This window comes from Eurosta solidaginis, chromosome 3 (genome assembly GCF_040869045.1).
Source record: "Eurosta solidaginis isolate ZX-2024a chromosome 3, ASM4086904v1, whole genome shotgun sequence".
Classification (NCBI taxonomy): Eukaryota; Metazoa; Arthropoda; class Insecta; order Diptera; family Tephritidae; genus Eurosta; species Eurosta solidaginis.
In genome coordinates, this window is record NC_090321.1 from 263,810,546 (window position 1) to 263,828,539 (window position 17,994).

General features: G+C 42.1%; 1 protein-coding gene across 2 annotated transcripts in view; it reads left to right on the forward strand.

The window, feature by feature from the left end:
- MED23 (mediator complex subunit 23) overlaps window positions 1-16,283 on the forward strand; it is a 44,547-nt gene extending 28,264 nt beyond the window's left edge. Inside the window, exons 20-22 of one of the 2 annotated variants that reach the window (XM_067776235.1) lie at window positions 2,138-2,350; window positions 15,423-15,581; window positions 15,643-16,283. In XM_067776235.1, the coding sequence (XP_067632336.1) occupies window positions 2,138-2,350; window positions 15,423-15,581; window positions 15,643-16,090 (820 nt within the window). In that variant the 3' untranslated portion in view covers window positions 16,091-16,283. The remainder of the gene's footprint in view (window positions 1-2,137; window positions 2,351-15,422; window positions 15,582-15,642) is intronic. The other variant, XM_067776236.1, reaches the window with a different exon arrangement.
- The last annotated feature ends 1,711 nt before the right edge of the window (window positions 16,284-17,994 follow it).

Here is a 17,994-nt window from a genome sequence, read left to right on the forward strand (position 1 = left end):
ATGACGGAGAATAGAAAACTAGCAAAATTTTTGACGAGGGCGTGGTAACGCCCACTTTTAAAAGAAGGTAATTTAAAAGTTTTGCAAGCTGTAATTTATCGTGATGAAATTTGGCAGGAACGCTACTCCTATCACATATGTGTTCTAAATAAGAATTAGCAAACTCGGATGACGAACACGCCCACTCTTTAAAAAAAAAAATTTTTAAGTCAAATTTTAACAAAAATTGAATATCTTTACAGTATATAAGTAAATTATGTCAACATTTAACGCCAGTAATGATATGGTGCAACAAAATACAAAAATAAAAGAAAATTTCAAAATGGGCGTGGCTCCGCCCTTTTTCATTTAATTTGTCTAGAATACTTTTAATGCCAGAAGTCGAACAAAAATTTACCAATTCTTTTAAAATTTTGTAAGGGCATAGATTCTATGACGATAACTGTTTTCTGTGAAAATGGGCGAAATCGGTTCAAGTCAGGCCCAGTTTTTATACACAGTTGACCGTCTGTCCTTCCGCTCGGCCGTTAACACGATAACTTGGGCAAAAATCGATATATCTTTACTAAACTTAGTTCACGTACTTATCTGAACTCATTTTATCTTGGTATTAAAAATGGGCAAAAGCCGACTATGAACACGCCCACTTTTTCGATATCGAAAATTTCGAAAAATTAAAAAATGCCATAATTCTATACCAAATACGAAAAAGGGGATGAAACATGGTGATTGGATTGGTTTTCTTAACGCAAAATATAACTTTAGAAAAAACTTTGTAAAATGGGTGTGACCATATTGTGACGAATATTACCATCTCTAAGCTGTTACTAAGTAAATGCACAACAAAAACATTAAAGTAAGCTACATAAACACATTAATCATCACTTACCCACATACATACAAGGCAACGAAGAGATAACTCACATACAGATGTAGTCATCAGTCGAAGTAGTACTCACATATACACACGCATATGGCTATGCGAGAGGATATAAACTACAAATACACACGCATATAGCTGGTAACCAAGTAGAAAATTCTAGAATAAGAAACGTCTAGACATTTGGGCAGAGAGTATAAAAGCAGCACAAGCTGAGTAGTCAGTAATCAGTTTGATTTAAGCACGCTATTGGTTGTGAAGTTGTGAAGTATCAGTGTTATTGTGAAGTACTTTCAAAGTAGTCTAATAAAGACCATTTTTGCATTATTGGATATTGGAGTTATTTATTCAACAGTTTAGCGATGCGAGCGTTAGCAGAAAGTTTGGAATAAGCGGAATTCCCCAAGATTCGTTACAATATTAAGTAGAAGAAAATGAAAAAGTTCTGCAGGGCGAAATCAAAAGCCCTTGGAATCATGGCAGGAATACTGTTCGTGGTATTACATATATAAATAAATTAGCGATACCCGACAGATGATGTTCTGGGTCACCTTGGCCCATATATTGGTCCATATTTCGAAAACGTCTTCACATATACAACTGAGGGCCACTCCCTTTTAAAACCCCCACTAATACCTTTAATTTGATACCCATATCGTACAAACACATTCTAGAGTCACTCCTGGTCCATCTTTATGGCGATATCTCGGAAAGTCGTCCACCTATAGAAATATGGCCCACTCCCTTTTAAAATACTCTTTAATACCTTCCATTTGATTCCCATATCGTACAAACACATTCTAGAGTCACCCCTGGTCCACCTTTATGGCGATATCGCGAAAAGGGGTCCACCTACAGAGCTAAGGCCCACTCCCCTTTAAAATACACATTAGCACCTTTTTTTTGGTATCTATATCGTACAAACACATTCTAGAGTCACCCGGTTCATCTTTATGGCGATATCTCGAAAAGGAGTCCACCTATAGAATTATGGCCAACTCCCTTTTAAAATACTCTTTAATACCTTCCATTTGATACCCATGTCATACAAACGCATTCCAGGGTTACCCTGGGTTTATTTTCCTAAATGGTGATTTTCCCTTATTTTGTCTCCAAAGCTCTCAGCTGAGTATGTAATGTTCGGTTACACCCGAACTTAGCTTTCCTTACTTGTTAATCACAAAGCCGATGACGTATGCATATGCATATTTGAAGTGATGATTTTATTTGTAAGCATATTCTTTCTTAATTTTTCAGATATATCGCTGAGAAGCTGAAACCTTGCGTACGCACTGAACAACAATTAGTTTTCTTATGCCATGTTTTTGGCCCATTTTTACAACGTATCGACTTGGAGAAACCCAACACAGTAGCAGGCATTGCAATTATGATATACGAAATGTTGGATGTAGTAGATAAAGCGCACGGGCCAGCGCCGCTCGAATATATAGATACGATTTGTGATTTTCTGTACGTACTATTAAAGATAAAGCTGTAGAGTATGCTAAGTAATGGAACTGTATTGAACTAACTAAAGACAAACCATTCAATTATTTTGATACGTACCGTAAACAAGCACTAACTAAATCAGCGGGTTAGGGGACTAAGAATATGCTTGCGATAAGCATGCATGTCGCGAGAAGGGCCGTAAACCTAGACCTAGAAGGTTCAACATAGTCATGACAAACCAGCAGAAATCGTTCGTTGATGTGTCAGATAGAGTAGTTAGCGTTAAATGAAGATGGTGAAAATGGCTCTTAATAATAGTACCCGTTTTCCGAACGTACCGAATCGATATCCGACCATCATCATCGAGAATACTCCCCAAAACCTGCGAGAAGTGTATTTGTTGCTTCAAGAAGAAGAAGACTTAAAATTTAAGTAAGTTCCCGATAAGCTACAAGCTCGAAACTTTGAACATAGTTCAGAACCCGATGGCAATGCAATAATAAGAAAAAAAACCCCGATAGGTTGCGCATGGATCGAAATATTTCAAAAAATCGTATTTGTGGTCCGATTTGGCTCATATTTCGAAACATATACTACATACAAAAATATAAATCCACATATGATGTCCGATTTGGCTCATATTTGGAACACATATTACATACAGTCCGGTAGAAGTGACATCAGAGTCGAGTAAAGCCTTTGGAAGGATTATGTATTGAGGACTTAGATTGTAACAAATTGTCAGGAAAGAGTCCGTGTAATAATGAGTCATTAAATGAACAAATAGAATGAGAAATAATAGGCTTAAATAAAGACTAAAAACTTGAAAAAAAAAAATTTTTTTTAAGTTAAACGGTTTTATCGAAAACAATATTTACATGAAGTAATAATAATACTAAAAGCTAGAAAATAATTAGGTACGTCCTAGGTACTACTCATCACACTCCTCATCATTGATCAGACACTTAAATAAAAGCGTTGGACGCGTAAAATTTCTATTGATAGTCATATATACACTGAAAGAAAAAGACTGGTACAATCAACCGAAATACGGGTCAGTTCAACCGAAATTTCTGTAAATTTTTATCCATCCCAACAAGATGTTGAATCAACTGCGCACAAATCGCTGATTCGTAATTGACCGTTTTAGTAGTCAAATGAAGAAAAAAAGTTGTTGCGACAGCTTTGTACGAAAGTACCTATGTTGCCATATACATACATACGTAAATATGTGAATGCATAAATACGCATGCTTGCTACATATACATACATATGTACGCACTTACTAACCGAGCTTCAATTGGGCGTACATCAAATATGCTGGCACACATTAAACATTATACACTTTATTATTTTGTTTTATTAAACGCACTTTCACCAAAGTTTATATTTTACAATTTATTTAATTTACTAGCCTTTACCCGCGGCCCCGTCCGCAAGGAGAAAATTAAATATATGGGATATTCACGTTAGCCTGCTTATCAAGTTATCTGTTTAAAAAGATGTTTCTGTCCAATACATTTTATTTTTGTAATTGAGTAAAAAAAGAACTAAATGAGCTGATAACCTGACAGGATCCCCAAATGATCCCGAAATTATCCAGAAAAATCCACGAAATGACCCCGACGCTATCGCGGACAGATCCCGAAAACCATTTAGAAATGCCACGGAAGGGTCTCCAAAAGTTCCCGGAATAGTCCCAAAAAACCCGAAATGACAACGACACGATTCTAGACTTATCCAGAGAACCACAAAGAAATGATGCCTGAAGGGTACCAAAATGATCCCGAAATAGTCCCGAAAAAGTCCTGAAATGACCCCGACGGGATCCCAGACAGATTCCGAAAACTATCCAGAAATGATGCCGGAAAGGTCCTCAAATGATCCCCTAATAGTCCCGAAATGACCCTGACGGGATCTCGAACGGACTCCTAAATGACCCTGACGGGATCCCGGAAACCCAAAATAATCCCGAAACAATATCTGAAAAGTACAGAAATTACCCCGACGGGATCCCTCACGGATCCCAAAAACTATCCAGAAATGATGCCGGAATGTCCTCAAAAGATCCCCTAATAGTCCCGAAATGACCGAAAACCATCCAGAAATTATGCCGGAAGGGACCCCAAATGATCCCGAATACCATACAGAAATGATGCCGGAAAATACCCCAAATGATCCCCAAATAGTCCCAAAAAAGTTCCGAAATGACCCGGAAGGGATCCCGGACGGATCCCGAAAACCATCCAGAAATTATGCCGAAAGGGTCCCCTAATGATCCGATACCAGTCGATAAAAAGTCCCGAAATAACCCCGACGGGATGCCGGACGGATCCTCAAAATCATATAGAAATGATGCCGGAAGGTACCCCAAATGATCCCGAAATAGTCCCGAAATGACCCTGGCAGGATCCCGTACGGATCCCGAAAACCATCCAGAAATGATGCCGAAAGGCTCCCCTAATTATCCCGTATTAGTCCCGAAAAAGTCCCGAAATGACCCCGACGGGATTCCTGACGGATCCCGAAAAGCATCCAGAAATAATGCCGAAAAGGTCCCCAAATCATCCCGTATTAGTCAAGAAAAAGTCCTGAATTGACCCCGTCGGGATCCCGGATGGATCCCGAAAACTATCCAGAAATGATGCCGGAAGGTATCCCGAAATAGTACCGAAATGACCCTGACGGGATCCCGGACGGGTCCCTAAAACCATCTAGAAATGGTGCCGGAAGGTACCTCAAATGATCCCGAAATAGTACCGAAATGACCCCGACAGGATCCCGGACGGATCCCGAAAACCATCTAGAAATGATGCCGCAAGGTACCCCAAATGATCCCGAAATAGTCCCGAAATGACCCCGACGGGATACCGGACGGATCCCGAAAACCATCCAGAAATGATGCCGAAAGCGTCCCAAATGATCCCGTATTCGTCGAGAAAAATTCCCGAAATGACCCCGACGGAATCCCGAACGGATCCTCAAAACCATATAGAAATGATGCCGGAAGGTACCCCAAAGGATCCCGAAATAGTTCCGTAATGAACCTGACGGGATCCCGAAAACCATCTAGAAATGATGCCGGAAGGTGCCCCAAATGATCCCGAAATAGTCCCGAAATGACCCCGACGGGATCCCGGACGGATCCCGAAAACCATACAGAAATGATGCCGAAAGCGTCCCCAAATGATCCCGTATTAGTCGAGAAAAAGTCCCGAAATGAACCCGACTGGTTCCCGGACGGATCCCGAAAAGCATCCAGATATGATGCCGAAAGGGTCCCCAAATGATCCCGTATAAGTCGAGAAAAAGTCCCGAAATGACCAAGACGGGATCCCGGACGGATCCCGAAAACCATCCAGAAATGATGCCGAAAGCGTCCCCAAATGATCCCGTATTAGTCGAGAAAAAGTCCCGAAATGACCCCAACGGGTTGCCGGACGGATCCCGAAAAGCATCCAGATATGATGCCGAAAGGGTCGCCAAATGATCCCGTATTGGTCGAGAAAAGGTCCCGAAATAACCCCACGGAATCCCGGACGGATCCTCAAAATCATATAGAAATGGTGCCGGAAGGTAACCCAAATGATCCCAAAATAGTCCCGAAATGACCCTGATTGGATCCTGGACGGATCCCGAAAACCATCTAGCAATGATGCCGGAAGGTATCTCAAATGAACCCGTATTAGTCGAGAAAAAGTCCCAAAATTACCCTGAAGGGATCCCGAACGGATCCCGAAAACCATCCAGAAATGATGCCGAAAGCGTCCGCAAATAATCCCGTATTAGTCGAGAAAAAGTCCCGAAATGACCCCGACGGGATCCCGGACGGATCCCGAAAACCATCTAGAAATGATGCCGGAAGGTACCCCAAATGATCCCGAAATAGTCCCGAAATGACCCCGACGGGATCCCGGACGGATCCCGAAAACCATCCAGAAATGATGCCGAAAGCGTCCCCAAATGATCCCGTATTAGTCGAGAAAAAGTCCCGAAATGACCCCGACGGGTTCCGGACGGATCCCGAAAACCATCGAGAAATGATGCCGAAAGGGTCCCCAAATGATCCCGTATAAGTCGAGAAAAAGTCCCGAAATGACCAAGACGGGATCCCGGACGGATCCCGAAAACCATCCAGAAATGATGTCGAAAAGGTCCCCAAATGATCCCGTATAAGTCGAGAAAAAGTCCAGAAATGACCCCGACGGGATCCCTGATGGATCCCGAAAACCATCTAGAAATGATGCCGCAAGGTACCTCAAAGGAACCCGTATTAGTCGAGAAAAAGTCCCAAAATGACCCTGAAGGGATCCCGAACGGATCCCGAAAACCACACAGAAATGATGCCGAAAAGGTCCCCAAATGATCCCGTATTAGTCGAGAAAAAGTCCCGAAATGACCCCGACGGAATCCCGGACGGATCCCGAAAACCATTTAGAAATGATGCCGAAAGGGTCCCCAAATGATCCCGTATTAGTCGAGAAAGGGCCCCGAAATTACCCTGACGGGATCCGGACGGAACCCGAAAACCATCCAGAAATGATGCCGAAAGGGTCCTCAAATGATCCCGTATCAGTCGAGAAAAAGTCCAGAAATGACCCCGACGGGACCCGGACGAATCCCGAAAACCATCCAGAAATGATGCCGAAAGGCTCCGCAAATGATCCCGTCTTAGTCGAGAAAAAGTTCCGAAATGACCCCGACGGGATCCCGGCCGGATCCCGAAAACCGTCCAGAAATGATGCCGGAAGGGTCCCCAAATGATCGCGAAATAGTCCCGAAATGATCCCGGAATAGTCCCGAAAATGTCCCAAAATAATCCCGACGGAATCCCGGACGGATCCCGAAAACTATACACAAATGATCCCGGAAGGGTCCCAAAATAATCCCGGAATAGTCCCGAAAAAGTCCAGAAATGACCCCGGCGGGATCGCGGACTGATCCCGAAAACCATCCAGAAATGATCCCTGAAGGGTCACGAGATGACCCAAACGGGATTACAAATAGGGTGAAGATAATCATAAAACCATGTTAATAAGGCAACAGGCGCGTTGGAGCGAATGAAGAGTTACAAAGAAACATACAGGTAAAGCTAATAAAAGCGTGCTAATAAAAGCAATTGAAGGAGGGCGGATGGCGGGAGGAGGAGAGTACCACTGATCGTTTTTCCAAAATTGTTTAGATCTCGATCTGTATGAGCCAGATACCAAAAATTATTGATTTTAGGACAAAATTTACATTGAGTTATAACAATTTATAGATTTGCACGAAAGGGGAAAGGGGGGGGGGGGGGTGTATCACTGCTCACTTTGTAAGCCCTCGACTTATTTCACCCATTGAGTTTGTAATATTGGTGAAGGTCAGTATACGTAAAGTTATAATGTGTAAAAATTGTTAAAAAGTAATTATTCGAATGGGTCGTGGGACCCCCTACCCCCTTTCCATGTTCGAAAAAAATTTCGCCAGTAGCCTATTATCTCTGTCCCAAATTTCATCAAAATCCGTGAAGCCGTTCTGGCGTGATTCAGTCGCAAAGAAATATAATAATTAAATTATAACTGTTCCTAGGGGGCGGAGACCACGCCCCTTTTGAAAAATATATAGCTAGTAGATCCTTCTAGACTATTGGCTATATGCATGCCAAATTTCATACAAATCCGTCCAGCCGTTCTTGCGTGATTGAGTCACAAAGACAAACGTCTGGACAAACATCCAAACATCCAAACATCCAAACATCTAAACATCCAAACATCCAAACTTTGCCATTTATAATATACTAGCCTTTACCCGCGGCCCCGTCCGCAAGGAGAAAATGAAATATGTGGGCTATTCACGTTAGCCTGCTTATAAAGTTATCTGTTTAAAATTTTTTTTCTGTCTAATGCATTTTATTTTTGTAATTGAGTAAAAAAAAGAACTTTATGAGCTGATAACCTGATAGGATCCCAAAATGATAACGAAATTATCCAGAAAAAGCCACGAAATGACCCCGACGCTATCGCGGACGGATCCCGAAAACCATCCAGAAACGCCCCGGAAGTGTTTCCAAAAGTTCCCGAAGTAGTCCCAAAAAAACCCGAAATGACAACGACACGATTCTAGACTTATCCAGATAACCACACAGAAATGATGCCTGAAGGGTACCAAATTGATCCCGAAATAGTCCCGAAAAAGTTCCGAAATTACCCTGACGGGCTCCCGGACGGATCTCAGAAACCATCCAGAAAATATCCAGGAAGGGTCCCTAAATTATCCCGACTAACTCCAGAAAAAGTTCCGAAATGGCTCCGAGGGGATCCACGATGGATCGCGAAAACTATACAGAAATGATTTTGGAAGGATTCCAAAATGATCCCGAAATAGTCCGGAATTGACCCAGATGGGATCCCGCACAGATCCAGAAATGATCCCGGAAGGGTGCAAAAACTATCCCGGAAAAGTAACAAAAAATCCCGAAATGGCTCCTACGGCATCCCGGACGGATCCAGAAATGATCTTGGAAGGGTCCCCAAATGATCCCAAAATGGTCCCGAAATGACCCTGATGGATCCGGCAAACCATCAAGAAATTATGCCGAAAGGGTCCCAAAATGATCCCGAAATAATACAGAAAAAGTCACGAAACGACCCCTAGAGGATCCCCAAATGATCCCGTATTAGCCCCGAAAAGGTCCCGAAATAACCCCGAGGGGATCCCGGACAAATCCCAAAAACCATCCAGAAATGATGCCGGAAGGAATCCCAAATGATTCCGTAAAAGTCCCGCATTGATTCCGACGGGCTCCCGAACGGATACCGACAATCATCCAGAAGTGACGCCGGAAAGGTCCTCAAATGATCACCTAATAGTCCCGAAATGACCCTTAAGGGGTCATGGACGGATCCCATAAACCATCCAGAAATGATCCCGATATATTCCCGAAGAAGTTCCGAAATGACCCTGACGGGATCTCGAACGTACCCCTAAATGACCCTGACGGGATCCCGGACAGATCCCGAAATCCATCCAGAAATGATCTTGGGAGGGACCCCAAATGATCCCGAAAAAGTCCCGCAATGATTCCGAGGGGATCCTGATCGGATACCGATAACCATCCAGAAGTGATGCCGGAGAGTTCCTCAAATGATCACCTAATACCAAAATGACCCTGACGGCATCCCGGACTGATCCCAAAATCCATCCAGAAATGATCTTGGGAAGGTCCCAAAATTATCCCGAAATAGTCTCGGAAAAGTTCAGAAATTACACTGACGGGTTCCCGGACGAATCCTGAAAGCCATCTCTAAATGATCCCGAAAAAGTCCCGAAATGACCCTGACTGGACCCCGAAAGGATTCCGAAAACTATCCAGAAATGATGCCGGAAATGTCCTCTAATGATCACCTAATAGTTCCGAAAAGACCCTGACGGGATCCCGAACGGATCCCGACAACTATCTAGAAATGATGCCGAAAGGGCCCGCAAATGATCCCGTATTAGTCGAGAAAAAGTCCCGAAATGAACCCGACGGGATGCCGGACGAATCCCAAAAACCAGCCAGAAATGTTGCCGGAAGAGACACCAAATGATCCCGAAAAAGTCCCGCAATAATTCCGACGGGATCCTGAGCGGATACCGAAAACCATCCAGAAGTGATGCCGAAAAGGTCCTCAAATGATCACCTAATAGTCCCAAAATGACCCTGACGGCATCCCGGACAGATCCCGAAATCCATCCAGAAATGATCTTGGGAGGGTCCCAAAATTATCCCGAAATAGTCTGGGAAAAGTCCAGAAATTACCCTGACGGATACCGGACGAATCCTGAAAACCAATCTTAAATGATGCCGAAAAAGTCCCGAAATGACCCTGATGGGACCCGGAAAGGATCCCGAAAACTAACCAGAAATGATGCCGGAAAGGTCCTCAAATGATCTCCCAATAGTTCCGAAAAGACCCTGACGGGATCCCGAACGGATCCCGACAACTATCCAGAAATGATACCGAAAGGGCCCGCAAATGATCCCGTATTAGTCGAGAAAAAGTCCCGAAATGACCCCGACGGGATGCCGGACGAATCCCAAAAACCACCCAGAAATGATTTTGGAAGGGACCCCAATGATCCCGAAAAAGTCCCGCAATTATTCCGACGGGAATCTGAACGGATACCGAAAACCATCCAGAAGTGATGCCGGAACGGTCCTCAAATGCTCACCTAATAGTCCCAAAATGACCCTGAGGGCATCCCGGACAAATCCCGAAATCCATCCAGAAATGATCTTGGGAAGGTCCCAAAATGATCCCGAAATAGTCTCGGAAAAGTCCAGAAATTACCCTGACGGGTTCCCGGACGAATCCTGAAAGCCATCCTTAAATGATCCCGAAAAAGCCCCGAAATGACCCTGACGGGATCCCGAAAGGATTCCAAAAACTATCCAGAAATGATGCCGGAAAGGTCCTCAAATGATCCCCTAATAGTTCCGAAATGACCGTGACGGGATCCCGAACGGATCCCGACAACTATCCAGAAATTATGCCGAAAGGGTCAGCAAATGATCCCGTATTAGTCGAGAAAAAGTACCGAAATGACCCCGACGGGATCCCGGACGAATCCCAAAAACCATCCAGAAATGATGCCGGTAGGTATCCCAAATGATCCCGAAATAATGCCGAAATGACCTCGTCGGCATCCCGGACGGATACCGAAAATTATCCAGAAATGATGCCGGAAAGGTCCACAAATGATCCCCTAATAGTCCCGAAATTACCCTGATGGGATCCCGGACGGATCCCGAAAACCATCCAGAAATGATGCCGGAAGAGCCCCCAAATGATCCCGAAAAATCCCCAAATGACCCCGACGATATCCCGGACGGATCCCGAAAACCATCCAGAAATGATGCCGGAAGAGCCCCCAAATGATCCCGAAAAAGTCCCCAAATGACCCCGACGAGATCCCGCACGGATCCCGAAAACCATCCAGAAATGATGCTGGAAGAGCCCCAAATGATCCCGAAAAAGTCCCCAAATGACCCCGACATACTCCAGAAAAGGTTCCGAAATGGCTCCGAGGGAATCAACGACGGATCGCGAAAACCATACAGAAATGATTCCGGAAGGATCCCAAAATGATCCCGAAATAGTCCGAAAATGACCCATATGGGATCCCGCACAGATCCAGAAATGATCCCGGAAGGGTCCAAAAACTATCCCGGAAAAGTAACAAAAAATCCCGAAATGGCTCCTACGGCATCCCGGACGGATCCAGAAATGATCTCGGAAGGGTCCCCAAATGATCCCAAAATGGTCCCGAAATGACCCTGATGGATCCGGCAAACCATCAAGAAATTATGCCGGAAGGGTCCCCAAATGAAACCCGAAATAAAACAGAAAAAGTCACGAAACGACCCCTAGAGGATCCCCAAATGATCCCGTATTAGCCCCAAAAAAGTCCCAAAATGACCCTGACGGGATCCCGAAAGGATTCCGAAAACAATACAGAAATGATGCCGGAAAGGTCCTCAAATGATCCCCTAATAGTCCCGAAATGACCGTGACGGGATCCCGACAACTATCCAGAAATGATGCCGAAAGGGTCCGCAAATGATCCCGTATTAGTAGAAAAAAAGTCCCGAAAGGACCACGACGGGATCCCGGACGAATCCCAAAAACCATCCAGAAATGATGCCGGTAGGTATCCCAAATGATCCCGAAATAGTCCCGAAATGACCTCGTCGGCATCCCGGACGGATCCCGAAAATTATCCAGAAATGAAGCCGGAAAGGTTCCCAAATGATCCCCTAATAGTCCCGAAACTACCCTAATGGGATCCCGGACGGATCCCGAAAACCATCCAGAAATGATGCCGAAAGGGTTCCCAAATGATCCCGTATTAGTCCCGAAAAAGTTCCGAAATGACCCCGACGGGATCCCGGACGGATCCCGAAAACCATCCAGAAATGATGCCGAAAGGGTTCCCAAATGATCCCGTATTAGTCGCGAAAAAGTACCGAAATGACCCCGACGGGATCCCAGACGGATCCCGAAAACCATCCAGAAATGATGCCGGATGAGCCCCAAAATGATCCCGAAAAAGTCCCCAAATGACCCCGACGAGATCCCGGACGGATCCCGAAAACCATCCAGAAATGATGCCGGAAGAGCCCCCAAATGATCCCGAAAAAGTCCCCAAATGACCCCGACGATATCCCGGACGGATTCCGAAAACCATCCAGAAATGATGCCGGAAGAGCCCCCAAATGATCCCGAAAAAGTCCCCATATGACCCCGACGAGATCCCGCACGGATCCCGAAAACCATCCAGAAATGATGCCGGAAGGGTCCCCAAATGATCGCGAAATAGTCCCGAAATGATTCCGGAATAGTCCCGAAAATGTTCCAAAATAACCCCGACGGGATCCCGGACGGATCCCGTAAACTATACAGAAATGATCCCGGAAGGGTCCCAAAATGATCCCGAAATAGTCCCGAAAAGGTCCCGAAATTACCCCGGCGTAATCCCGGACCGATCCCGAAAACCATCCAGAAATGATCCCGGAAGGGTCTCGATATGACCCTTACGGGATTACAAATAATGTGAAGCTAATTATAAAACCATGTTAATAAGGCAGCAGGCGCATTGGAGCGAATAAAAAGTTAGATAGAAACATACAGGTAAAGCTAATAAAAGCGTGCTAATAAAAACAATTGATGGAGGGCGGATGGCGGGAGTAGAGGAGAGGACCACTGATCGTTCCTCCAAAATTGTCTAGATCTCGTTCTGTATGTACCAGATACCAAAAACTATTGATTTAGGAGAAAATTTAGATTGAGTTATAACAATTTATGGATTTTACACCAGAGGGGGAGATAAAGGGGGTGGGCGGAGGGTGTCACTGCTTACTTTGTAAGCCCTCGACTTATTTGACCCCTTGAGTCTGTGATATTGGTGAAGGCCAGTATACGTAAAGTTATAATGTGTAAAAATTATGAAAAATAATTTCTCGAAGGGTCGTGGGACCCCCACCCCTCTTTCCATGTTCGAAAAAAATTTCGCTAGTAGACTACTGTCTGTGTCCCAAATTTCATCAAAATCTGTGTAGCCATTCTGGCGTGATTCAGTCGCAAAGACGAAAAAATATAATAATTACATTACAACTGTTCCTAGGGGGCGGGGACCACGCCCCTTTTGAAAAATATATAGCTAGTAGATCCTTCTAGACTATTGGCTATATGTGTGCAAAATTTCATCCAAATCGATCCAGCCGTTCTTGCGTTATTGAGTCACAAAGACAAACGTCTGGACAAACATCCAAACATCCAAACATCCAAACATCCAAACATCCAAACATCCAAACATCCAAACATCCAAACATCTAAACATCCAAACATCCAAACATCTTAACATCCAAACTTTCCCATTTATAATATATATTAGATATTAGAATTAGATATTAGATAGTTTTGAACTTCGCTTTGCAAATAGAAATGAAAATAGTAGTCACAAAACTGATTCTCAAATCTTTCAGTTGCAGCTCTCAATTTCTTCTCCTTCGCATGTAGTTGCCACACTTGATTGTTTCGAACAAAACTTGTAGTATAAATGTTTGACATAACATTTTAAATAGAGAACTTGTAAGTTATAGAAAAGAAAAAAATCAAATCGCAGGAACTGGAGTAACTTTACACGTAATTCGGCAAGTTTAATTTTCGTAACACTTCAAGTTGAAACGATTCCAAAACAACTCAAACTCTTTTTATGTTGTCGGAAACATCAACATTAAAAAGGATGTTTTTTATTTTCTTATTAGATTGGTTCGCGTTAGTGAAAATTCATAAAAACTTGAACAAATGTTACTAGCTTTGGAAAAATCCTGTTCGTTCAAACAAAACTTTTGCAACAAGAGGGCGCAATTTTGCATTTCGCTTGGAGAAGTTGCAAAATTGTATCCGATAAATAGGTGTCCCGGTATCTCATAATTTTTTGCACAGTAAATTCAAAAAAGGGTTTTTCGTTTTTTATTGATAACTGAAAAACTAGTTTTTTGTTGTTTTCCCAATTTGGTTGTTTTTTCGAATTGGTGGTTTTCTTATTTTGGTGTTTTTCGTTTTTAACAAGTGGCACCATCGTCATAAGTACAACGTAGAGAGCGCAGTGAGCGTAAAATTCTCTTTGAAATTTGCTTATGTATTGATTGTTGATCGCTGTTGAAATGACCAGTGAGATCAGTTGTGTTAACAGAAAAATCAGTTAGATTGATTAGGAATCTGTCGATTTTACAGAATTTTGTTAACTTAAGAGCGACAATCTGCTATAAGGCGCAGAAGCATGGACCATGACAACAGCAAATGAAGCGGCTTTGGGAGTGTTCGAGAGAAATATTTATGGACCTCTACGCGTTGGCGATGGCGAGTACCGAAGAAGATTTAATGATGAGCTGTACGAGCTATACGCAGACACCCACACAGACCAGCGAATTAAAACGCAGCGGCTGCGCTGGCTAGGCCATGTTATGCGAATGAAAGATGATGCTCCGGGCAAGAAAGTGTTTCTATCGGAACCCGCCTATAGAAGCAGAGGTAGAGGGCGGCCCCCACTCCGTTGGAAGGACCAGGTGGAAAACGATTTAAACTCCCTTGGTGTGACCAATTGGCGCCGGTTGGCGGAGCGAAGGAGCGACTGGCGCGCCTTGTTGGACGGCCATAACCGTTAAGTAAGTAAGTAAGAGCGACAATTTCTCTTCTGTTTAAATTACTAAACTAATTTGTTCGCTTGACAAAGAACTCGGTCGAATTAACCATAATTCCATCACTTTCCCCGAATCTCCGTCAATTCAAGAACAACAGAACCGATTTTTTGATTTTACTAGCACCATTTCTTTCAGTGTAAGACCAACTGAACATTAATAAGGTTATGCTACGCCTAATATTTTTAGACAACGCTTTTATTTAATTGTCTGATCAACGCCCTATATTGATGATAATTATGATGACTAGAACCTAGGATCTACCTAAGTATTTTCTAGATTTCAGTATTATTATTATTTCATGTAAGTATTGTTTTCAATAAAACCGTTTAACTTAAATTTTTTTTTATTATTTTATTTATACTTAAGGTATTTAACCAATTTCAGTTATCACATCAAATACATTCATGTTGGCAATGTTATCAAAAATGAATCAGAAGTCATAATTAAACGTTTACGTCCAGCTTTACAGTTACGCCTAAGATTTATTACACGTTTGAATATCGAAGATATCAACACTGATAAGAAGTAAATCAACTTTCCTTTTTATTCCTTTTCATATCCTTCATATTATCTTTTTTCTATGCAGTCTCAATATGCCGATACCACAACAACAACCGCCGCAACAACATCAACAACCACCAAATCCGCAACAGTTGGCTGCTGCCGTACAACAGCAGTTGCAACAACAGCAGCAACAAAAATCACAAATGACAAATGCGCCGAATCCACAACAGCAGCAACAGGTACAAATGCAATCAAGTGGTAATGCACAACAACAACCCTCACAGCAATCTCAACAACAACAACAACAACAGCAGCACCAGCAACAGCAGCAACAAGGTCAACAAAATGTTTCCATGAGTGGCGGTGGCGGTAACGCTGCTACTAGTCATGCACAAATGGCTAATTATAATTTAATGGCGCAGCAACAGCAACATCAACAACAGCAGCAGCAACATATGGCAGCAAATATGGGACAGCATCAACCACAACAAATGCAATATTTTATGCAAAATATGCCGCCACGTTACTAACTCATTTTTTTTTTGTGCGCCAATAACTGTACTTAAAATAAATAAGTAATGAACTTTGTTTTAGTATTAAAAGTTCGTAAAGTGTGCTCGTGTTTAAAGATTAAGTTGCACATACTCTACATTTTAACTGCATGATATTTAGTTAAAAAAATTTTTTATTAAATGAAAGGGTTTCGAAAAAAAATTATCTAAATCACTCTGCTTTTAATTTGCTTCAATTTCAGTTCGATTTGAATTTCAAATATTTTTTTCTCGACGTTTGAATATCAATTTAAATTGTTTATATTCAATGGAATTACATCGGGAAACGCTTTAAATCTATACTAAACGCGGTTTTTGTTTGTTACATCTTATGTAAATGTATCGGAAAATTTGGCATAAACCTTTACATCAACGCAAAATTGTGAGTGAATGTAGTATTTTTTGCTAAACAAACCTTTCGAATGAGTTTGTTCCGGAATACCCCAAGGGTAATCTTATCGAATGATGTCATATGCCATGATTCGAGCAATGTGTAAAAACAGACATAGGCTCGGAAAATATATTTATACTCTATCGGGCGAAATTTGCCGTTAAGGCGCAACTCACAAAACACGTCCAATATGTGGTGAGGTATGAGAAAAGCTCGGAAATTTCAAATTTTGTTTCTGTAAAAATAATTTAAAAAAAAAATAGCCCCTGTAGATCCAAAATCGGGGACCAGTTTCATACTTATTTTGTACAGGGAACATTTCAGGAGCCGAATCGAACATACGATCATTGATCGAATACGATAAGAAAATTACGTGGTACGTCAGTCGCATAGGTTAAATCATGACAAAAACACTTACAAGGCATAAAACGTTAATGTCAGAAATGGGTTATACCTTTTAGGAGTTTTTATCATGGGTTAAATGGGATTACGATAGCAAAAAAACTCGAATTTTTGTCAATGAATTGCTTTGTTCAGGACCAAAAGTACGTTGGAACATATTTTAAGGTCATAATAGTGTAACGAATTTACTTGCAAATCCTTTTATTTGCAATCCTCTGCTAAGTTCGAATCACTAAACTGTTGAATAAATAACTCCAATATTGAATAATGGAAAAATGGCCTTTATTAAAGTACTTCACAATAACACTTATACTTTGCTACTCGCTGGCTTAATAACCAAACTGATTGATAACTCAAATGAAACTCTACTATTGGCCGCCAGATTGCGTGCTTAATCAAACTGATTGATAGCTCAACTCAAACTGAATTACTCCTTACTCGCCTGCCCCGCTTTTATAGTTTACGCTGCATACTTCTAGGCTCTTCGATTTCCAGAAATTACTAGTTAGTTTCGGCTACAAAATCGCCAGCCACAACTACGTGCACAAATTATTGCCCTCTCTTGTGACAACTCAGATAAGATATATGCATGTGTTTGTGCATTGCCGCTCCGATGCTCGTATACGTACATATGTGTAGACGCAATTATTTATTCGTTTATGTAGATACATAATGATTGAATTATTGATGTGAATGTTTATAGTTTACAGTCTCTCGAGTACACATATGCGTATAAGTAAATGCATCTGTGTGTGACATCTCTTTCGGCTGCCTTATATATGTGTATACATGATTTGATTATTGACGTAAATACTGCTTGGCATGGCCTTAGCATCGCCTTAGTGATGGTATAGCTTAGTGATGCTAATATATCCGTGACAATAGATATAAAAACCAGTGGTAGAACTATTCGAATACTAAACTCCTTTATTCGGCAGGTATTCGTTATTCGAAGAACATATATTCGAGTTTTTTATTCGTTTATTCGAATAAAATTTTTTGAATCCCCTTCCTAATTGTTCGAATTTCGTTTATATGAATCGATATTCGAATTAATAACGACTTGCAAAAAAAAAAAATACCTACTTAT